The sequence below is a fragment of the Arachis duranensis genome, chromosome 8, assembly GCF_000817695.3.
Source record: "Arachis duranensis cultivar V14167 chromosome 8, aradu.V14167.gnm2.J7QH, whole genome shotgun sequence".
NCBI classification, from domain to species: Eukaryota; Viridiplantae; Streptophyta; class Magnoliopsida; order Fabales; family Fabaceae; genus Arachis; species Arachis duranensis.
In genome coordinates, this window is record NC_029779.3 from 39,051,358 (window position 1) to 39,076,524 (window position 25,167).

General features: G+C 37.2%; 1 protein-coding gene across 1 annotated transcript; it reads left to right on the plus strand.

Moving 5' to 3' along the window:
- Positions 1-5,680: 5,680 nt before the first annotated feature.
- LOC107462669 (uncharacterized) lies at positions 5,681-12,666 on the plus strand. Its single transcript, XM_016081295.3, has 9 exons — positions 5,681-6,213; positions 8,196-8,296; positions 8,410-8,743; positions 9,214-10,032; positions 10,140-10,194; positions 10,883-10,944; positions 11,042-11,148; positions 11,244-11,331; positions 11,724-12,666. Exons 1-9 carry the CDS (start codon positions 6,079-6,081, stop codon positions 12,030-12,032), a joined length of 2,010 nt encoding a protein of 669 aa, XP_015936781.1. The 5' UTR covers positions 5,681-6,078; the 3' UTR covers positions 12,033-12,666.
- The last annotated feature ends 12,501 nt before the right edge of the window (positions 12,667-25,167 follow it).

The following is a 25,167-nucleotide window of genomic DNA, read 5'->3' on the forward strand; positions in this document are numbered from 1 at the left end:
AGAAGGGGAACAAAAGTAATCTATAGGTGTCAGGATGAACACCATTGGCCTTCACAGTGTCACATATTCTCAAGAATGTGGTTAGATGTTGATTGGGGTCTTATTGGGCACTTCCTCCAAATGAGCAGTTGTTTTGAACAAGGGTAATGAGTTGTGATTTTAGCTTAAAGTCGTTGGTGTGAATGGTTGGTTTTAAGATGCTACTTCCACAATTTCCTGGGTTTGGGTTAATGAAAGAGTCTAGAACTCTTTTCTCCTACCCAACATGGTTAATAGCACCTTTCCCAACATGATTGTGTACTTCCTCCTCCATAGTAACGTCTAGATCTTCTTTCAACTCTTCCTCACCAGCTATTCCTTTACCTCTTGCTTCCCTCCTTAGTCTAAGAAAAGTCCTCTCAGGTTCACTATCAAAAGAGGTTGAAGTTATTCCTCTTCTACCTGTCATACATGCAGCAAACAAACAAGCAAAGTCAAGTGAAGGAATCACTCTTGTTAAGAATTGTGGTTAGAGTGGTTGGTGCAATTTATCAAACAGCTAGTGGATTAGTGTTAAAATGTAAGTAAACAAGGAAAATAAACTAAATTGCTGAGAATAAAGATAAATAAACTGAAATAAAGACTGATCAAGAAAAGAAAAGAAAAGTGTTCAATCTAATTATCCTCCGATTTAATCATTGTCAATGCAAAATCAATCCCCGGCAATGGCGCCATAAACTTGATGCACGAAAATCTGCATCTCTACAAATTTCCTTCGGCAAGTATACCGAATTATTGTCAAGTAAAAACTCACAATAGAGTGAGGTTGAATTCCACAAGGATTGATTGGTTGAACAACTTTAATCAAAGGAATATTCTAGTTGAACTGAGTAAATTTGGGTTGAGTTTTGTAGAAATTTAAATGGCAGGAAACGTAAATAGCACGGAATGTAAATGACAGAAAGTAAATAGCAAAATGTAAAGTGCAGAAAGTAAATTGCAGAAACTTAAATGAGAATGGGGATAATGAACATAAATGTAAACAACAGAATGTAGAGAATGGGGAGACAAAAGTAGGGAAGCTCATTGGGCTCAGGAGATATTGTATTCTCCGGATCAAGTTCATTCTCATCTCTTCCTCAATCCATGCAACTCCTTGATCTCTTGACAATCTTAGGTGATTGAATCCCAATTCCTTGGCAATTCAATCTCTCTAAGCTTGAACAATTGCCCAATTCCTTGATCTAATTGCTCATGGGAAGAGATGAAGTGCGATCACTAATTATACTACATGTTTTTCTAGATCAAAGTATTGGGAGGATTATATGTCACTATATCCATCCAACCCCCAATCCAGTCCAGCATGAGAAAGCGTTTCTAGCATGATTTCCTCATTCCTCTTCCAAGGTTTAGAGGAAATCCAAGTATGAGCAATTTCTCTTCCGAGACAATTGCTCAATTGGATGAAGAGCGAAAGCTTTCAAGCAAATCAAAGAGAATGAAAAGAAGAATAAGAACTATAATTGATCCATTGAATTACAACAGAGCTCCCTAACCCAATGAAGTGGGGTTTAGTTGCTCATAGCTCTGGAAATGGAAATTGGAAATGTAAGGTACATTCACAAGTAAAATTGAATTACAAAGAAAAGTAAATCTGGGTGTTTACAATCCTGGATCCCCAGGTCCCAACCTCCTCTTTTCTTAGTTCAAAACTACCCCTATATATACTACTTCTCTGCTCTTCAATCAAGTATGCACGTCTCTGGATGTGGGCCTTTGAGCTCAGTTGAAGCAGTTACAATCTCAGTGGGCTTTGCTAAGCTTGTTGGAGGAGTTTGAATTGGGCATCATTCACGTTAGTCAGGTCGTTAGTGTGGTTAACGTTAAGTGTAAATTCCTGGTTCGAAGACGTTAGTGACACTAACTTGGTCACTAACGTCCCCAACCCCTTTGAGTTACGTTAACCCCACCGTTTAGTGGCACTAACGTAGCCTTTCTTAACCCTTGGTCACGTTAATGGTGCTAACTTCACCATTAACGTCCAAAGCACCCTTTCTTCCACATTAATGGCCCACGTTAGTGGCATTAACGTGGGCAAACCTTGGCTCGAACACGTTAGTGGTGTTAACTTCACCACTAACGTTGCAGACTCCCCTTTATCCACGTTAGTGGCACTAACGTGGGCTTCTTTGGCCATTCCTCACGTTAGTGGTGTTAACTTCACCACTAACGTCCTGAGCTCTTCCTTCTTCCACGTTAGTGCCCACGTTAGTGGCACTAACGGGGCCACTAACGTGGGCTTAATTGGCCTTCGAATACGTTAGTGGTGCTAACTTCACCACTAACCTTGCAAGCTGTCTCTTCTTCCACGTTAATGGCCACGTTAGTGGCACTAATGTGGCTCTACTATGCTTCTTCTTACCTGAAATCAATCAAACAAAGTGCATCAAATTCTTTCTCTTAATCATGAGATGATGCATCATTCATTCTATCATTCAATCCTTGCATTATTCTCATGAAATTGTCTAGAATTCACAATGTTTGCTTGAATCAAGGTATGAATGCATATTCACCCAAATACTTGCTTATTGGCTAAGAAAATGCATGAAACTATCCTAAATCATACAAAAAGTGGCTTGTGAAACTAGCCAAAATGCCCTAGCATTAATTGGAGGGGATCCACACACCACTACTATGACCCTTAGCTTCAGAACAACAAACAATATGATGCCCAAGTTGAGACCAAAAGAAACTAACTCTATCAAAGACAACATGAGTCTCTAACAAAATAAAATAACAAGAAAGCTTGAATTTTCTAATAAGTTCTTTGCAATGCACACGAACCATTTTATTTGAAACTCCCCTAATATTTCACACTAAAAAATTTAAAGCACTGTCCATACTGCAGCTCCATACTGCAGCTACTACTTAGTTCATTTTGCTGAGCAGGGATAGGTTGACCAACTTCTGATGACTGTTGAGCCACTGAAGAAGCTTGCAACGAGGAGGTTGTTCCTTGTTTCATCACCGTTCCAACCTTACGTTCATGTACTCCAACATTTGAATGCACAAGACCAACTTTTAGTTTGATGGTAAATAGGTCAAGTCTAGCATTTCCTTTGCCACGGGAAAGCCTTTTTCTGGCCTTGTTGGGAACTTCTCACCTTTTGAAGATGGGCCAACGTTAAAGGAGTGAACTTTCTTTTTTCTTTTTCTATTAACAACTTAGACCCACTCACCTTCATTCACATGAACATTAATTACAAGAGAATCATCAACATGCAACATATTAGCCACAATATCCTCCTTCTTCTGATTTTTTGCTTCCTCATTATTGGTGTTTCCAAATTCAAAAATACTCTGATTCATTATTGGTGTTTCCCTTTATGTCTTGTACAACCTTCATTCACATGGCCAAAACAATTACAATTTTTCCAAATGAGATCTAAATTCTCATATTCAACATCGAATCTTACTTCATCACAATGATTTCAGTTATCATTAACAGACCCAAATCAATTTGTACACACACTCTTGCAAACTTTCCACGTTCTGCTTCCTTGGTACCAAGATCGATCTTTATTGGCTTCCCAATTACTGAAGCTATCTTGCACATGGCCTTATCCTAGTAATACAAGATGTTTAATACAACAACTCGTACCCACACCCACACCGGTGTGGAACCAAAAGTTTTCTCATTTGGTTGAAAGGACGCCATCCAAGGCTTAACCGCAAGGGCCTCCTATCAAAACCTTATCACGATCCTCTGTCAATCGCACTTTACAGGAAAATAGCCAAACCCGACATCCTTAATATCGCAACCCCTTTATATCTTCCAAATGCTCTTCAACCGATGCACTAGAGCAGTATAGCTAAAGTGTTTACCAAGCACTTTGATGACGATGGATCCTAGATAAGGCAAAACCTTACAACCTTCTTTCGTGAAAGTGATGGTGGGTGGTGAATTGTCACCTTACTTTCCAGACACTATCGCAAGTAAATCTCCATCAAGAGAATCATCAACAACCAAATGCTTTGGCTATGATGCAACAAAAATTTTGTCTCTAAAATACACTTTGAAACCCTTAGCCCCCTCTGAAACACTACATGCACCTTTTTCCGTGCTCTCCTCTTTATTGCTGCCGTCGACTTGGCCCTCGTGTACCCCACTCTCACCGCTCTGCCCTCCCCTGCTTGCACTACTCATATCGTCGCTCATTTCTACTATTGGTTTCTTGGTAATAAAAATGGTTAAGTATGCTTTTGGTCCCTAAATAGGCAAAAAAAATTTCTTCTCCAACCTTTTTTTGCATACAAAATCGTCCATAAGGTTTAACTTGATTTTAAAATCGTCCTTTTTATTTAAATTTTAAATTTTATTACTAAATTATCCATAACAAAAAGATTATAAAAATAAAAAAGGAAAAGGGAACAGACTGAGAGAGGGAGAGAGGGAGACAGGGAATCACGCTGAGGGGGCAGGGGAAGAAGAAGAAGAAGGGAAGGGAAGGGAAGGGAAGGTGGTGACGACGACAACGCCAGCAGATCGGCGAGGAGGACGGCTGCCGCGTCGCCATTCTACTCCTCCTCCTCGCTAGTTCGTCACTCGCTGTTGCTCTTCGCATGTCGCCGCTGCACCTCGTCCTTTTTCTTGGGAACTGAACTGCAGCGGTTCGGCGACGGTGCGAGAAGCTCAGTGATAGCGTAGTGGCCCCCCTTCTCCTTCTCCTTCTCCGATCTATTCTGTCTCTCCCCTTTCTCGGTTATTGCGCTCTCTCGTCCCTCTCACGGTGCTCGACGGCGACTACTCCACCCAGCTGCTCCGTCTTAGGGTTCCAATTCTGCTTCTGTTTCTGATTTTATTAATCACATTATTTTTTTATTCTGATTTTGTTATTATGATTTTGTTAATTGTTAATCATATTGTTTTCAATTCTGATTCTGTTTTTAATTTTGTTAATCTATTGTTCTTCTATTTTTTTTGTTTCTTATGCTTCTGCTTCTACTTCTATTTTTGATGTTTCTGATTCTGCTTCTATTTTTGTTTCTATTTTTTTATGTTTATTATATTGTTTCTGCTTCATTGTTGTTATTGTTGAAGAAGAAGAAAAAGAAAAAGAAAAGATATTGCTGTGATGAAAAAGAAGAATAGAAACTAAGTATTTTGTTAAAGAAGGAGAAGGGTATTTTGGTTCGAAGGATGATTTAAAATCAAGTTAAACTTTAGGGATAATTTTGTATGCAAAAAAAGATTAGGAACGAAAAAAATTTCAATCTATACTTTAAGAATCAAAATCGTACTTAACCCTAATGAAAAATTATGTAATAGTGTAAAGATCAATTATATAATTTTAAATGAGTAATTTTTATTAAGTATATATTTTTTAAATGTTTTAACGGCAGGTTAACGATTGATTAGGAAAGATAATGTAAATAGGGGAAGATTTTATGTACTACTTTTATATAATTTTTTATTTTTATATTGAAAGTGATTAATAAGAAGTGATAAAATAATAAAACATTTGTATTTCACACTACAAAATAAAGATAGAAAAAACAATCCACACAAAAAATATATAAATATTAATTTCTGACGAAAATATTAGCAGTAAATATGCATTAAGCCCGTTAACGTAATTTTTTTTTTTTTCGTGATTCCATTAACGGCAAATGACTACGCATATTACCCACTTTACACCCCAACAATAGCGAAGAAAACAAACCTCTTTCTCTCCTTTCCTTTGCGCCATCTTTGGGGTATCACTGCACTTAACCGACTGAGAGAGTATATATTAGGTTCCCTGCTACCTTTCTTCTTTCTTTTTTTCTTCTCTCTTCTATCTTGGTATTCTCTCGCTACCGGTGAGAGATTTTCCATGACTGCGCCAAAATTTCCCCACACTTTCCCGAGAAATACTGCCTCTCTTCGCCATACTCTACCCTGGTTCTGAGTTCTTCCCGCAGATTTCGATAAGCCCCGATAAAGAGTTTGTTAGGGTTTTGAGAACATCGCAATTTTGGTTCATATATATAGGGAGAGAAAGAGAGACTAAGACTCACTCTCTTCGTTAGGGTTTTCTTTTTGTTCGGGGATTGGAGATGGGGAGCGTTGATCGGGATGGGGATCGTGCTTTCAAGGCGAATTTCACCGCCGATGGTGCGGCGAAGCTGAAGGAGAGTGTGAAGGAGAAGCTTAAGGAGTTCATGGGGGAGTACACTGATGACACTCTAGTGGTACGACCTAATTCGACACCATTTCTGAATAATGTGGTGTGCGTTTTCCAGATATTTTGTATTTGGAAGCGAAGTCCGAGTGTAATTTCAAATGTTCTACATTTGGTAACTGATGTGTTGGATGCTTTGGTTTTCTCTTTGATGAGTCAAGTGCGTCAGTTTCTGAATATTCTGACGTGGAATGAGTTCAGTTGGATGAATTGGAGAAGAGTTTCTATTGAAATTCCCAGTAAAATGTGCATATAAGGTTTAGAATTCTATGAATTTAGTAGTAGAAATATAAATTTTAATTAGAGGCCACTTCTGGTAATAGAATCGAAGGCTATCTGTCCTCTGATTGAATGCCTGTTGCAGGTTCTAATGCATACTAATTTCTTTTGTGCTGCGCTAGTTTTTGACTTTGTTATTATTGGGTGGAACTGTGTTGCACATGCTGCATATGTAGGCTTCTTCTGATATGTGGCAGGTGTATTCATATGCACATATAGCATGACTCTGCAATTATACACGGTAAATATGCAGTGTTGAAACATGATGCTAGAGTTCTAGTTTGAAAATTATTGACAACTTTGTGAAAGTTTACCTTTGGCATGGATAGAAGACTTATGATGAATAAGAAGGTTTAGTATATGAGCAATGTTTATTTTAGGGAATCATTTCTGAAAAAAGGTTCTCGAGAGTCAAGGCTTGCACCTGGTGCAATTTGGGGAATGGGAACTGTTGATGTACTGAGCCTAACCGTACAAGCAGAGAGGCTGTCTTGAGCATTTGAATCTGTGTCCTATAGTTTATAAGTAACAACTTTAAACAATCACCTCCTTCTGTGCTAATACTTCAAATTTCAGAGGAATATTCAACTTAAGCACTAGTTTGTTTGTAAGTTTTTCCTTCTAGAATGTACTGAAATGCCTGCATGCAAGGATAGGCTGTGGGTTTATCTAGTGTCCAAATCTTGGTGATAGTACTTGATTTTTGTTTAGTTTTCCTGATTAGTGATCATCACCTTCCAGATTGAAGATTGTAGTGGTCATTACCTTGCATGGATAGTCAGGGTCAACCTGATTTAGAACCATTATTTGGATGTTTGTTTGTGTTCTTGTCAGTTTTCCATATTATAAGAAGGCTGGATAGTTGTTTGGAGATGACATGAAACTGTGTAATTAGATAACGTTTATAATGTAAGCTGGACAGTGAATGTTTTGCAATGTAAATATAAACTACATCTCAACTCAAACATAGATGTTACTAGACAGTGAATGTTTTGCAATGTAATACCAACAAGAGCAAATAATAGTTTTAATAGAGGTGAGAATGTTAAGCTGGATGTGTGAACATGTAGGGGAAGATAAGATTAGAAACATAAGTAGTTGAGATCAAGGTATAGTAGCACCAGATGATAGATGAGGAGACGAGTGAAACTTACCTAAGGTGGTTTTCTTCATGTCAGTTTAAGACAAATGGAGCCACCACTTAGAAAAACATATGAAAAATGGAAATTGGAAGACAGTTAGATTAAATATGGTAGAGGAAGACCAGGATATTTTATTTTATATTTTTGGGGGAATCCATTAAAAATAATTTATTTCAAATGGATTTTGGTATTGGTTTTTATTAGACCATCATGTAGTGGGATAAGACATAATTTTTGTTATTGTATAGAGGCTGACTTGCTGAATTATAATGTGTAATTCAGATTGAATGTCTTCAACTGTTTCTTCCATATATTTATTTTTGGGCAATGTTTTGGTTATATGTAATCCACATATGATTGTTACTATTATAATTATTAGTAGTAGTTGAATGATAAGAATGGTTTCCTTTATTTATTTACTTATTCTCTTTAAATTTTATTATATAAGTAGTATAATGTTGTAATTGGAGTTATTAACTAGTGAGTAAAGACAAATGAATATGAAGTTATAAATATTTCATCAAAGTCATTTGATTTTATTGAGTAAACTAAAGTTCTTATGCAATGGCAGGAATATGTTATCGTGTTATTGAGGAATGGAAGGAAGAAAGATGAAGCAAGGAATGAGTTAAATGTTTTTTTGGGGGATGACAGTGATTCTTTTGTATCTTGGTAATTTGAGTTCCGTCTCCAATTTGATTGATAAGTTTTAAGATTATTTCATTTAAACCAGTATGGTATTTACACCCCATTATTCTTTGTATATGTATTCATTATGGTAACAGGTTGTGGGATCATCTAGAGTTGCATTTAGGCTCATATGTACAACCAAAAGAATTGCTGAATGAGGCTTCTAAGAAAAAGCTCACATCAGAGGTCCAATCTGAAGAGTTGGAAAGAGGGAAGTCTGATAAGTTATCTAGAAGTCGGCATAACAAAGATTGGAAAGGATTGGTCAGGGGTGAAGCAGAACCACCTCCCATTCGCAGCTGTGTTGTTGACACTACCCATGTGGAGGATAAATCACAATCTAGGATACATCGTGGTGAAAGGTCACTGTCTCCTAAATCTCCAGTTCAGAAGAAAAGGGGCCGAGCTGATGAACCTCAGTGGACAAAGGTTTGAGCTGCTATAGTAATTTTCATGATTGCTTGATATGTTTGCAAATTGCATATATAAATTGCATTCAATTTTGAGCCCTGAATTTTTATCTGCATTCTTGTATCATGGATTCTTATGCCTCTTTCCATTACCTAGTAAGTGTAAAGAAATCCCTATGCAGATAAAATTACTAGTAGTGTATGCTATTTTCTTGTTACCATTATTTTTTCCCCAACGTCTTGGTATTATATTTTGATGTATTGATATAGTCTCGTAATGGTTGCCTTACTACCATCGTGATTAAAACTCCACTCTGAATGACGTGTTGTAATTTACACATCATGCAAAGATGAAGAATAAATGTAAGATATTAAATTAGGGAGATATTTAGGCACACTAAATAGGAGGATTGTATCATCTCTCTTCTTGTAAACAAGAGTATCTCTTGATCCTTTGCTTTCAAACGTCTGACAAAGTAACCTTGACAGAGAGATGCAGGATCCCAAATGAATATTGCTGCTCCTCGTCGGCTGCTTCAGTTTGCTGTGCGAGATGCTGTTGCCACTTCTAGGCCTTCCAGTTTGGGCTCATCAGTAGAACCATCATTGAAACGACTTCGTTCTGTTGTTTCGACATCAATTGGCGAGACATCATTGGTGGAACGTCCCCAGCGGATACAGTCTGCATCCAAGGTTGCAAATCCAATGGCACCAGTACTTAAAGCTGTGGCAGATGCTGCAGAAGACGTGATAAAATACAGATCCTCTCGTAGTGTATTCGATCGACTAGGTCGTGGGATGGATCCATCAGATGACAACAATCCACCAGAAGATAATTATCAAAATCAGGAACATGACCAATCACTATTTCTTCGAACTTCTGATTACGTTGGACAGTCAAATGAGACTATGGTGGAACGTGAAACTGGTTTTCCTTATGATTCAACTTCGGATAATGAAGGGTTTGATGATGTGAATGTTATGGGTCATAAGGTGACTGGAGCTTCTCGGAACAGGGGCAATGATTCATTAATGTTGCAGTATAGTGTTGCCAAAAATGCGGAAGATGGCTTGCGCCTAAAATGCAATAGAGAGCAGGAGCAAGTTTCTGGTGCACCTAACACTTCACATAAGATTGTGAATATATCTGTTAATGTAAATACGTGGAAGCCACCGCACTATCATGAACCAAGGGAGGTTAAAGAAATAGATGGTTATAATACCATGGACAGTAAAATAGGAGCTCCCAGAACTGGCTTGCGACTAGTGAAGGAAAATGCTAGCACTCTGAAAACTAGTAATGGAAATGTGGGTTGCTCACACATACATGCATAGACTTCTCTGTTAATCAATTAACATTATGCTTAAAGCTTTCAATTTGAGATCATTTTCATTGATATTATGTGATTTAACAGGTAAATGCTGCTCCTGATGTTCAGAAAGAATCCAACAAGGCACAATTTTCTTCAGGTATGTTCTAAACTTTGATGGAACAATTCTTTCTTCCAAGTGGAATGAAATAATTTTGCTTGAAGGCTACTGTAGTGTGATACAATTGCTTTATATGATATGATACATAAAAACAATTTTAATAAATTGTAAATGTAATATAACGGTGGAACATGATGCATCAAATAAAACATTATATTTATATATCCGACTGAAACATTTATAATATAACAACGAAGACATATGCCTTATCCTACTAGGTGGAGTCAGAGTCAGCTACATAGTTCAAATGATGCCATACTGCAATATAACACATCAAATGATCCAAATCTTTATAATGAAATCTTCCTTTGCTTTGCTTTTGTACTAGGAAACTCTTGTACCAATCTCGTATTACTGTTCTCATCCTAATGAAATTCTTTTTATTCCAAAAAATGACCCAAATCTATATATAATTTATGATACTCTTAAGAAAACATTTGTAATAATTATAATTTTTTAAGATTTTAGATATGACAATTGGTCTCATCCCCATGTAAATAGAATGAAAACCTCATCTTGTAGTTCAAAATATTGGTTACAAAGAAAAGAACTCTTAAGGTGGTAATATTTGGTGCATATATTTATATATGTATACATTATGTATATGTGACCCAAACAAAGTATTTATGCATTAAAGAGTATGATTGATTGCATATTGTGTTTGTAGGTTTGAGTGCTTCTGGTCGTCCTTCAGAAGATGCTGATTCCAGAACCATTTTCATTAGCAATGTAATAACTCTGAACTCTTATTTTCTTGGTGGAGGAGAGGAAGCTTTTGGTTGGATTTATTTTTGTTTCTGAAATTTCCTTTTGTTGATTATCACAGGTTCATTTTGCTGCCACCAAAGATGGTTTGTCCCGTCATTTTAATAAATTCGGGGAGGTGTTAAAAGTGGTTATACTTACTGATGCAGCAACAGGGCAGCCAAAAGGGTAAGATGTTTCAAGTTTGTTTGGCACATTTGGATATCAAATGTTCAGTATAACTACACTTTGTACTTTACATTGATTCCCCATTACTTGAGCAGGGCTGCTTATGTTGAGTTCATGCGTAAAGAAGCGGCAGAGAGTGCATTATCTCTCGATGGCACTTCTTACTTGTCCCGGATTCTCAAGGTATTGAAACAGCTTGATAATGTATTCATCTGATTCATAGGGCTTTCCCCCCTCGTGAAATTTACTTTGCTCCAGGCATTTTTCTCCTTTTAATTCCTTTCCATTTTAGAGATGAAAAATGCTATAGCAACTATTAATATACTTGGGTACATGTACTTAGATTTTAGACAATGAACTTGGTTAGTTTTGTAACTTAGTATCTCGTCCTGGTCATTTTTAGTTATTACCTTGGGTTTGATACTTGCATTGTTAGATAATACTAAACGTGTTTGGATGAAGTAACTTTGTGGCCTAATGTGGAAGTACGCATCAATTAATGTATGCAAATGTTGTAGCTTTTAAGCTTAAGACAATGTTGCTTAATTACTGTGTTTGTTACTACCCATTTGCAGGTGGTTAAGAAAAGTGCTGCACCCCAAGAACCATCTTTAACCATGACATGGCCACGTGTTGTTAGGGGATCTCCATTTCCTGCTGCTAGGTTTTCCAGACTTCCTTTTGCAAGAGGCGTTCCTGGTGCATTTAGAGCTCGGCCTCCGGCTAAACTGGGTGCTCGGAGCTTGCAGTGGAAGCGAGATGCTGGTGGTCAATCTGACAATGGTACATCTAGTAGTGGCAATACATCTCAACCTGCGAGTCGGGGTCTCACCTATGTCAGAACAGAGTCGAAGCCGCAAAGCAACTTGGGTACTACTACTTAATTTGATTCTTAAGATGGCGAGATATTGGTTGCACCGGAGTGTCTTAAATATCTAGTCAAAAACAATAAAAAAAATTGATAGAAAAAAAATTAAAAGGTAATGGGACCGCTGGCTTAATTTTTGGAAGTTTGTTACATGGAGGATATTTTGATATCTAGATCCCCAAGTAGGTGGAGATGAAGTTAAATAATGTCTCTATTTTCGTCTGGCTGTTGAAGCGGCATAAGTGGTGGGCATTGATTTTTAATTGGAATGAAGATATGAGGAATTGAGGATGTCACGAATTGTATTAGATTTGTCCGTACAGTTGGAGTGTCTTCGTAGGTTGGACCCCGTCATGATCCTCTTTTTGTTTGGTGACAATCTATTCAACTGCTTATTTTTGAAGGGATATTGATGAAAAAGGAAAAGAAGAAAAGAAAAGGAAAAAAATTAAAAAGGAAAACGGAAGTGTGGGAAAAAGATTAAAAACAAAAGTTGAGAATTTCATTGATGTGCTCCATTCTACTTCATTGTTTATATAGTTAAATATTTTGTTCGTGCTGTAATCTAAAGTTATGTACTTCTGCCGGTGATACTTTTTTAAGTAAATATACTTTTTTTTAAACAAATAAAATAAATTAAATCTTTAGTATTTTCTTTTGGTGCTAATGTAAATATTCTAATATTTTCTATCTTAAAGTTGACATTTAGCTTTAGAAAAGATTTTTTCATCAATTTCTGAATTGAACGAAAACAATTAAAATTTTGAATTCAATCTTATTTTTGCATCAAATAATCTAGAATCTCTTTTCATTCGGATATTTCAACTTCATCAAATAATCCTGAACCTCTTGATCCGGATATTTCAACTTCATTGAATGGTAGGAAGTTAAAGTTGAGCTGAAAGTAAGTTACTAAAATGATATTACAAAAACAACTTACTAATGAATAAAATTTTTTAAAAGAATGAAAAACGCAATAAAAATAATGTGTTAAATATATATCTTCAAGAAGAAATTTAGAGATTGAAATCTGATGAATTTTATAAGTATGATTTAAGAAATGAGACTATAATCTTTAGACTTTGGTAATTTTAAGTAATTGTTTTTTTGCATTTTTTAATCAAATATATAAGTTGTTCACCGCTTATAAAAAAACATTTTTGTTATTTTTGTCATTTTTAATTCTTCTTGAAATATATTTGTCTTTTTCTATTGTTTTAAGATTATTTTTGTCTGCGATATAAATTTTTAAATATTATTTTAGTAGTTTGTCCTTAATGTGAAATAAGTATAAATAAAAATAGCACGAGTAAATAGATTTGTTTTCTTTAATAACTAAATTTGTAATAGTTGCATTCCTTGTTGAGTATTTTTTTTAGCAGAGAATTCTAAAATACCAAAAACTAGGAAGTATAAATTGAAAAATGCATTTTTTTTTGTTGGAAAAATTATAAAAATGTGGATGATGATATGTACATGGATGTGATGGATACTATTTGTTCATACTCTGACAATATAGTCAGGACAAAAATGAATAAAGTCCAATCAACATTCTATAAATATTGTTCTAAACTACACTATCGAGGTCGGACAGGGCGATATGGGCCTAGCCTTATTTACCTAAATAAGTAACAAACTCCTACAACCTCTCCTACTCATCTAGAAAGGAGATCTCAACAACTTCTCTAACAAAAGGGAATAACCAACCCACCATCAAAGGTGGAACTACTCTAAAGGTAGTTATTAACTCTACATCTACACTTATAAACACCATGATATTCTCAGGTATTCCTCGAACTCCAATCTACTAAAAATATGCCTAAAACCTTTGCTAACTTATGTATTGAAGTTTCTTGCAGGTACCACCCTCCATCTTCACCAAGACATTGAACGACGGCACCTCGGGACTCGAAGATGTCGCATACACCCTATAGGAGTTTGGGCTTTGTGTTCAGCCCCAAATCATAGTTTCAAGTAACCCTCTAAACATTGGCGTCATTGCTAAGGACCTGGTAATCGACGTTGTACAATGGCGGATGACATTCCAGAAGATGGACATACAGCTTCCGACTCAGAAGCTATGAGGAAGAACAACCTAACGACGATCGCGCACTTGTCATACCTCCCCGGCTCGACATGGGGAAGGGTGTTGCTAGAGATACACACCCTGTAAGTCAAGGAGGACGAAGAATAAGCTCAGAAGTCCATCAATCAGGGGGATCGGGAGAAAGAGATCCTACTGAGCTCATGAGACTGGTTCACGGCCATCAAGGTCAGTTAGAACAGCTTGAGAATGAGTTAGAACGACAACGCGAATCGGAACGAGCTCAATAAAGGGAGATACAATGATAAAGAGAACTGGAGGAGAAACTTGAGAGGCTAGAAACCGACATTAAAGGTAGGAGAGCCCGAGCTAATCGAGAAGAAATGCCTTTAGGTGGCGAGGATCCATTCATAGAAGAAATCATGCAAGCTCAAGTTTTCAGAAATTTTAATAGCTCGGACATGGATCTCTATGATGGAACGACCGAGACATCATTTAAATAATTTCAAAAGTTGCATGTACTTGGCGGATGAGTTGGATGTAACTCTCTGTAAAGCTTTCCCGATTACGTTAACCAAGGCGACAATGAAGTAGTTCGACAGTTTACCGCCCAAGTCAGTCACCTGCTTCGACGATTTGGTAAGAAGTTTTCTTACCCGATTCTCCATTCAGAAAGACAAGATCAAGCATGCTCTAAGTCTCTTGGAAAAGGAAAAAGAGACAAACAAAAAAGAAGAGTACAACTCGGAAAGCCCTCGAAGATACCATTCTTGTACCCTACTACGAGTCTCCCTCGTCGACATATATAGAAAAATATGTCACACTAAAAAGATACCCCTCCTAGACACATTAAAGGCAAGAAAGGTAGAAATTGGTCAGAATATTTTGAATACCACAAAATAGATGGCAATTCCAGCAACGATTGCTATGATTTAAAAAATGTTATTGAACAATTGGCCAGAGAAAGCCGTTTGGATAGGTATCTTGCTGTGGATGATCATAGCAAAAGAAAAAGAGATGACGACCAGGACAAGCGAGACCAACCCCCAAGAACTCCTGAAAGGCATGTCCACATGATCGTTGGAGGATTCACTGGAGTGGAGATAACAAAATCTTTCTGGAAGAGGCACTTAACAGAAGTGTACTAGGTCGGCAAAGATGTTGAAATACCCAACCTACCCACAATTGTTTTCACCAAAGAAGACGCACCAGGAGTGATGCCCGGGCACGATGATCCAGTAGTAATCAGAATGATCCTTGTTAACGCAAACCTCCACAGAACCTTAATAGATCAAGGGAGCTCAACAGCAGATATCATATTCAAACCAGCTTTTGATAAGATAGGTCTTGAGGGAAAAGACTTGAGAGCATATCCATATACCCTTTTTGTTTGGGAAACATTAAACCGATTTACGGAAATAGTTTCAACTTTTCATCTTTGCATAAAATTTTCTACACTCGAAGGAATAGCAACCGTAAGGGGAGATAAAAAACTGGCAAGATGTTATAACGAAAGCCTGAACTTGCGAGGAAGTGCCAAAGAAAAAGAAGTCAATACCATAGAACTCGGAGGAGTCCAAGTTCGGGAGGAATTGAGACCCTAACCAGATGGAAAGATTGAAGAAGTCCAGATCGGGGATGAGATCAGAAAGACAACAAACATAGGGCCAATCTGGGAGAGTAGCTAAACCAAGAACTCATTAAACTCCTACGAAAAAAATTATGATCTCTTTGCCTAGAAAGCCTCTGACATGCTTGGAATTCATCTCGATCTCATGAGTCACAAGTTCGCCGTTTACCTGGGCTCATGACCTGTACAATAGAAGTGGTGAAAACTCAACCCCGAAAGAGCCGAAGTTGTAGAAGAACAAGTATATGCGCTGTTAAAAACTGGGTTCATAAGGGAAGTAAAATACCCATTATGGCTCGGTAATGTGGTACTCGTGAAGAAACAGAATGGAAAATGGAGGATGTCCGTCGACTATACTGATCTTAACAAAGATTGTCCAAAGACCCTTATCCCCTACCCAGTATTGATGCTCTAGTAAATTTAGCTTCGGGCTACAAATATATGTCCTTTATGGATGCATACTCGGAATACAATCAAATCTCGATGTACAAGATGGAACAGGAGAAAATATCTTTAATCACTCCTAGGAAAATTACTGCTACGTAATAATGCTTTTCGGGTTAAAAATGATGGAGCTACATATCAACGGTTAATAAACAAAGTGTTCTTATCTCACCTCGAAAGTTGAGGATGACATGCTTGTCAAGACCAAGGAGGAAGCCATTCTATTGCCTGATCTTGTAGAATTGTTTAACACGATAACGCAGTACGGGATGAGATTAAATACCACAAAATGTACCTTTGCAGTAGAGGCTGAGAAGTTCCTGTGGTTTATGCTTACTCAAAGAAACATTGAAGCCAACCCAGACAAATGCAGGGCCATCATGGAGATAAAAAGTCCAATCTGTCTCAAGAAAATTCGGCAGCTAATTGGCAGACTGACAATTGTCTAGATTCTTGGCAGGATCGGCCTTGAAATCCCTACCCTTATTTGCAATCCTCAGAAAGGGACATCAATTCTAGTAGAATCAAGAATGTGAATACTTCAAAAACTTCTTGAGCCAGCCACGTATCCTTACCTGACCTGAAAAAAGGGAAGAGCTCGTGTTGTACCTAGTCGTCGCAGACAAGGCTATAGCCTCAGCCCTCGTCCGAGAAGATAAGGAGGGGCAACGACCTGTCCACTTCAAAAGCAAAGCATTACAGGGGGTAAAAATGAACTATCAAAAAATATAATAATTTGCTTACACTCTTGTTTTAGCTTCCAGAAGACTGCGACCTTATTTCAAGCCCACACCATTAAATTCTGAACTAATCAACTCATGAAGTATATCCTCCAAAAGATGGATACTGCAGGACGGATGTCACAATAGGTTATGAAATTGTCTGAGTTCGATCTAAAGTATGAAACTCGGACAGCATCAAATCGCAGTACCTGACCGACTTCCTACCTGAATATATAGGAGAGGAGGGCTACAAGAGAGCTCTACAACTTGGAATCTATATGTGGACGACTCATCAAATAAAGCTGGGAGTGAGGCAGGAATTATTCTTGAGAATGAAGAAGGAACTCGGGTAGAGCTTTCACTAAAATTTGAGTTTTTAGCCTCTAACAACCAAGCTGAATACAAAGCCATGCTCGCGGACTTGAGGCTAGCCAAAGAGGTCAGAGCATCAAAAGTCACAGTGTTTAATGACTCCCAAGTGACAACCTTGCAGATATGGTAATTACCAAGCCAAAGATCTTGACATGAAGAGGTACTTAGAGAGAACACTAGAATAGCTACCCCAATTCTAAGAAGTAGAGCTTAGGTATATAACTCAAAAACTCAATTTTCAAGCTGATGCACTCTCCAAACTGGCTAGTACCAAGTCAGGGGGCAATAACAGAAGCCTGATCCAGGAAACGCTTCCACACACCATTAGTGACCAAAGAAGTCGACAAGTCAGACGCGCTGACGATCTCTAATTTAAACTTAGGTTCGATGACTCCCAACATCAAGTATCTCAAATTCGATGTCCCCCTAAATAAGAAAGGGAGGCAAGGAGACTTACAAGGAAAGTGTAGAAATACACTTTGGTGTACAACGTCTTCTATAGAAAAGGAGTATCTACACCCCCTACTAAAGTGTGTTCCAATTTCTAAGACGAAAAAAGCCTTAGAAGAAATTCATAGTGGTATATATAGAAATCATCTAGGGGTAAGGCCACTAGCTAAGAAGGTGTTACAAGATGATTTTTATTGGCCAACCTTACAGAAGGAAGCGGCCGAATTTGTTAAGAAATGCTCACCCTGTCAAATGCATGCCAACTTCCATGTGGCCCCACCAACTTATAAGCATCACTTCACCATGACCCTTTACAAAATGGGGTTTAAACTTGCCCGGGCTATTTTTTCAAGCACTCGGGCATGTAAAATACCTCAGAATAGGGATTGACTACTTCACTAAGTTGATTGAAGCAGAACCTCTGGCATCCATCACAGCCTAAAGAAGTCAAAAGTTTCTCTACAAGAACATTGTCACCCGATTTGGGGTCCTATAATCCATTATTATAGACAATGGCACTCAGTTCACTGATTCGACCTTCAGAAGCTTGGTGGTAAGCCTTAAGATCAAGCATCATTTCACATCAGTAGAACACCCATAAGCCAATGGACAAGCAGAAGCTGCAAACAAAGTCATATTAGCAGGACTCAAAAGAAGGCTATAAGATGCGAAAGGAGCATGAGCAGAAGAACTACCCCAAGTCATTTGGGCATATTGGAAAACTTCTCATTCTACAAAGGGAGAATCTCTGTTTTGACTTGCTTATTGCATAGAAGCCATGATTCCATAGAAGTCAATGGATAAAGCCTAGGGTTAAGATTCTACAATGAAGTAGGAAACATCCAAGCTAAAAAAGAAGAGCTTGACCTCCTTTCAGAAATCCGAAAACAAGCTCAGATAAGGGAGGAAGCGTTGAAACAGAGGATGTCCATAAGGTACAACAAGAAAGTCATAAAAAAAACTTAGTAAAAAAATGACCTTGGTCTGATCAGAAGTGACATCAGGGTGCAAAGGTCGGGTGAAGGAAAGTTAGTTGCAAATTGGAAAGAACCTTACAAGATCATTGAAGTCTTGGAAAAAGATTACAACGAAGTGTCTGGCCTACTAGGGAACGAGCTTCCTAGGTCATGGCATGCATGTAACATGAAGAGGTACTACATCTAGAAAGCGAATTTTGCTCCCTGATATACTCTTTTTTCCGACTTCATAGTTTTTTCCCGAGAAGAGTTTTTCTGAAGGGAGTTTTAACGAGGCATCATAGTAAGTGTTAGGAGTTAAAATATAAAAACTCTTAGTAGAAATAATATTTGTAAAACATTTCTATTAAGGATATTCATTATTTTCTACTTTCTATGTTGTTTATTCTACTATACGCACCAATTTAACCTTGATAAAGTATGAAAATCATTGCCCAACCTAGATGGTCGGAAAGATGAAGCAATAAGGTCTAAATTAGTGTAAGAAGTTATGTAAGTAGATCATGGTCTGACCTCATCAAACCACTTGTACAAAAATAAGTTGGAAAAAGAGGCAAGCTTAAAGCAAATTACAAAAATAACTTGATAAAAACATAACCGACCTCTCAAAGTCGGAATAAACATAATTGAGTATTGATATTAAGAGAATAAATCATTACTCAACCTTATAACAACTTGTTAAAAAAATTGAGAAAAAAGGGTGATTTAAATAAGTGTCTGACCTCCCTAAGTCAACACAGCAAGAACAAGTCATCCGATCTCATAGAACAACTCGACCAAACAAGTTGAAAAGAGAGTGCATCATAACTTGTAAAAATTTTTCATAGCAACGAAAACTACCAATCACACGTAGTCGGAACAACTAAAATTTTGAAACTTTACTAACTTTTAGAAATAGTTCGGGACAATCGAGTTATGAAAAAAAAGTTTAGTAAAGAAGATAACATCTTCAATTACTAAAATGCTTGTTATAAAGTGATAATTGAATTCATGAAAAAAAGGAACAAAACTACTATTATGCAAAGCCAAAAACCATAAGCACTTATAAAACCATAAAATAAGTGTGAAAAGTTAAGAGTTAAAGCATTCAAAAGTCCAAACCAGGAAAAACCAGTATCCAACTATTACAAAAAATAAAGTGTTTAAAGACCCACAAACTGATCCATCAAATATAAGGATAAAAGTCCAAGAACTAAACTAAGAAGGAGGAGGATCTTGCTCTTCAGTAATCATGCCATCTACCTCATCAACTCGGATCAGAGAGGTAAGAAGGTTCTTAGTAGTTCGGATTGGGAGGTCTAGGAGAGTCTCATCAACTTGAGCACATGAAGTCTTCGGGTCCTCAATAGGGATGGTCTCATCCTCAGGAGAAACAATCTTTTCTTCAACCATGACTTTGTCGGGTTCAATAGGAGCAAGGTCCATTTCGGGCGCATGAACTCAAAATTGAGTCTTCAAATTATCTACCATCTCGTCCATTCCCTGGGCCACAGACTCCTCCAGATACCCATATTCTTCAAGTCTCTCTAGTTCCTCCTTCAAGCTCAATTTCTCCCCAAAGACATGATGATAGCTCTCCTCAGCCTTCTTTGCAAACCCTCTACCATAGCCCAAGCCACTTCAAAATGTTTCATCTTTTCACAAAGTTTGGAAAGGTCAAAGGGAAGAACCCCCATCTTGGCCTCTAGTTCCAACTTGATCTCCGTCAGAGAAGCCACCTCAGAACGAAGGTCGGCCGACTTCCTTTGGGTAGACCAAGAGGAATTTCATTAAGCTACTTCAAAAAGGTTGTGCACACCCCCCACTGTCCGAATTCCTCCTCGGGGTAGCACCTCCAAATGTCTCTTCAAAGAAACATGAGCCATGCTTATGGCACTATGAGGAAGAATATATTCCTCATAGAAATCAATGGCGTCGAAACCCTAGTCGTAAGCACTACCAAACTCGAAAGATGGGCTTTTACGTTTTTGGGAATTCGGTTCAGTGAGAGGAGGTATAGGGGGCACGGTCCTAGAAGGAGGCTATGTAATTGGAGGAGGAAAGAGGAATGGCTTTGGCCAATTGAGATGAAGATGAGTCTGACTTATAAGGAGAAGAAAAATATCATGATTTCTCAATTTTCTTTAGCTATACCATCCAAACTGCTATATTTTTCTTGGCAACCCGAAGCCTTTGCAAGGTACCAAGCCCATTAGTCATTCTTGCTACAAAAACAAAGCAAATAAAGAAACTAAGGTTACAAAAGCCGGCAAAGAAAAGAGAAATGTCTACGAAAAGCAAAAAGATAACTACCTAGTTCAGTACAAACATAGCTCGGCTTGCCTATAAAAAACTTCTTGGTGTTGAGGTGAGGAGATCGGCTCCAACAATCCTAAAACAAGGCTACTACACACTCTTCTACCTTATCCAGATCCTCAAGGTTGTATTTTACGACGCTAGAGACCTCTTCCTAGTATAAACAAAAAACAGGTTTATCTCTCTCATTAAGGAAGAAAGGTCAGACACCCTCTGCACGTCGAACCTTAAAAAAATAATTCTTGAAATCATGAAAAGAATCATCAAAAATAGAAAAAATCTTCCTGTCCTGAATAACTCGAAAGAAAATTCGGTATTGTTTTTTGGAGCTAAAAGGCTTGGTGAGTTGAAAGAGGTAAAAGAAAATCTTGGAGCTGAGATATAGCAACCCCACAGATACGAAGAATTTTGGATTCAAAATTGGTGAAGGAAAATGTCAACCCCAGCCTAGTAAATAAACAATCATACAAGAATAGAAAGTGTTTCTCCAAGTTACTAAGTCGGGGGAAGCAAATTTTATCTTCAGGGTCAGGAGCCACTAACTCATACTTCTTCTCATCCTCTTAGGTTCTACAAATTCTATGCTATAAATAAAACTTTTCTACATACTCTGTCAACTATGGAGATGGCAAAAAGTACAATGACTTCTACCCAATCTAAGCCAGGAGGTAATTTAGACGGCATACTGAGAACTATTGAATGAGACATAAAGGGTTATACATACAAAACAACAAAATAAAGCTATGCCACTACAAAAACTCATAAGCAACAAATCGGGTACAGCAACAAAAGTTAGACCATCCTCAATAGCTGGAAATTTAATCTACTTTACCAGAATATGAAATGAAGCCATTATTCAAAAAGAAAATGGCGCCATTTGGAGGCAAGGTAAAACTCAAAATTCAACACAAACCACAACAAATGGATAACCTACAGAAATAATAAATGAGGAATCTACCACCACAAGAATAGTCAGAAGCAAGCAACTCTGATAGCGAGAATATTACGACGACTTCTATATACTTAATATTTAATAGGAGCGAACTCAACAAGAACTCCATAAGCTTCTTCATCCTTCGAAAAAGAGAAATCTATAGGGAGTGAGAACATTGTCCTCGCATATTCTTAGTAGAGGGTTTAAGAATAAGCATTTCTCTCTACTATCCCATCTTCAATTCCATAAGTAGAGTTTAGGATGTCTCTAAAAGACATATGTCCAACTTCAGGCATAAGAGTAGTGAACATAGGTTCTGCCAATCCACGAATGAACCGGCAAACTTTCATCTCTTCTGAATTCACCAGGTAAGGATAACTCTTAGAAAGTCTAGTAAACTCCTTAGCATACTCGATCATTGACATATTCTCTTACCTTAATCTTTCAAAGACAACTATGTAACACCCCACCACACAGAGTTTTATGCTTAAGTCGTAAAACAGAGGTGGTGTGGTATTACGACCTCTAAAATTAAATATATAAGCGTATAATAGTCAAAAGAATGTATTATGCTAGGAGCCTTGAAGAATAGGTAAAGCAAAATCGCAAAATTAAAAGCGCAATGCTCAAGATTAAGGATTACTTGCATACAAAGAAAGCTATGGTTCACACACACACACACACACACACACACACACAGACACACATATATATATATAAAAAAGACAAGAGTAGAGAGTCAAGAGTACAAAATATCGAGCTTTGAACTTAGCCTGCGAAACTAAAGCTAGTCAGATAATAGTCATAAATATACATATAAGGAACCATAACCCAAAATACATAAAAGTAATCCTAGTTCTGCATAAACCTCTATGAGGTGCAACATTAAAGCATATATATACATAGGGAGAGACTATACATATAGATATAACAAAATGGAACAAAATATCAAATCCCCAAAGCTCACTTTGCTGTAGAGAACTCCAGACGCCTAGCGAGGTGCCTCTCGACTTGCATCTGAAAAACACAAATATCCGTATGGAATGAGAATCGGAGGTTCTCAGCATGGTAAATGTGTCACGCACATAAGATATAAGGTCCTGAAAAAGCCAAAGGCAATCCTAGAACGCCGACACTCAGATTATAAAGCTTAAAGAACTAAAATAGAAACCATAAGTCAATGTGGTTTTCTAAGAGTTTCTATCTCAACTAAAACTTAAACCTTACCCTCAATCCTCCTCATTTCCTCCAATCCTCCAACACCAGAGAACCGCACAGACAACCAAGCAGATAATAGCAAACACAGGTAGATTACAAGTATTGCAGGTAGCAAATATAACAATCAACATGGTAAGTTTTTAGGTATTCCCAAATAATGCACAAACAAGTAATTCAAATAATATTCATATAATGCATGCCTACCCTATGGCTGATGAGTCTCATTTGTCAGTTATCAAGCCAACCCGACAAGTCTGGGTGCTAAACCCTGGACTGTCTCTCGACGCGCATCCCCAACAGTCTATGCATAGCTTTTCCTCAGTCATATATATAAATTTTGCTCATTGGGGGATATATTCCCGGGAATTTATACATTCCCGGTCACCCTTACGTCGTAGGGTCAATAGAGTATCGAGTCTTAACCTGGAACACGTGGTGGCAAGCCACGGTACTTTACTCAGGAAAACTTGTATCTCAGATAGCATAATTGCATAAGTCTCATTTCATTCATATGCATTCATAATCATTTCATATTCATTTATTATAGTCATAACATTACTTATATATCATATGTTTGCACTTTCATACATAGTTCATCATAACCCAGAGCAAGTGGGGCAAACCACACCCTTGCATCTACCCACGAAGCCTCTATACTAACCAACCTGGAGCAAGTGGGACGAAACCTCAACCCTTGCGTCTACCTAAGAGGTACGTTCTTATATGCCCAGGAGGAACAAAGGAGGGGATCCTAACCTCCCACCATCTCGTTGGGGGCGATTTTACAATACCAGGAGGAACAAAGAAGGAGATCCTCACCTTCCACCATCTCTTGGGATCCCACTTTCAAGAAAGAGTGCTCAAATGCAACATTTATTCATTTCTTTAGCCAGTTTCATAGTTTAAGTAGTATATATATATATATATGTGTGTGTGTGTGTGTGTGTGTGCACCCTATCTCCCCAAACCTAATTAATCACTTCTCAAGCTTTTTTCATCTCCAAGTTACCACTTTTTCCTAGCTTCATCTCATTACTAGGCATACTATTGGGATCTAGGGCTAAAAGAATGAAAATAGAGGTTTAGAGGTTCGAAATTTAGCTTTAAAACACAAAACCTAGGTTTGCTGAAACTAGGGCCGCCACGCGTATGCGTGGGCGTGCGTTTTGCCATGCTTGCGTACGCGAGATGCCTAACCCGAAAAGGTTGGTCGCGTCGCATGCAGGTGGTCACGTACGCACCCCCTTCAGAAATCACTGCTCGCGTATGGTTAATTTTTTATTTAATTTGTCTTTTCTAATAGGATTAATAATTTATATTATAAAAAATTACAATAGTAAATAATGCACAAAAATTACAATGACAAATTTTACAAAGTCAAAAAAAAGATAAGATTCCATAATTTTTTTAATACTCTCAATGTGCTTTTATTTAGTACTGTTTTAGACGATAAATTTTCATTATTTATGACTATATTGTTAGTTATAGTTAATTTTTATTTACTTTATCCTTTTTGACGGAATCAATCATTCATATTATAACAAAATTACAATAATAAACATTATAAAAATTACAATTACAAATTTTATATATTTTCAAGCAAAATATAAAAAAATTTCATAAAGTACAATAAAAAATAAAAGAAAAGAACTCATATAAACATGAAACAATAATAATTTTATAAAAAAATACAATTATATATACGAAATATCTGAGTATTAAAGAGATTACAACATAAAAAAATAACATATATCATACGAAAATAAAGGACAAATGTGAAGGTAAATTATTTTTTGTGCTCTTTTTTAGAAAAAAAAATATATAAAGGACAAAATTAGTAGAAAAAGAAATAATTTTTTTTTAACTAATTGTCTAACAATAATAAAATAAATGCTGCAGATAAAACTTCAAGCTTCACATAGACGTGGTTTTAAGATGTGCATTTAGAGAGAGGGAAAAAATAACCAATACAAAAAGGAAATGTTTCAAAAAACCTTAAACACCCTAAACCAAACTCAGCCTTAAACGAGAAAGACGCAATGCAGCCTATAAATTATGCATGTCA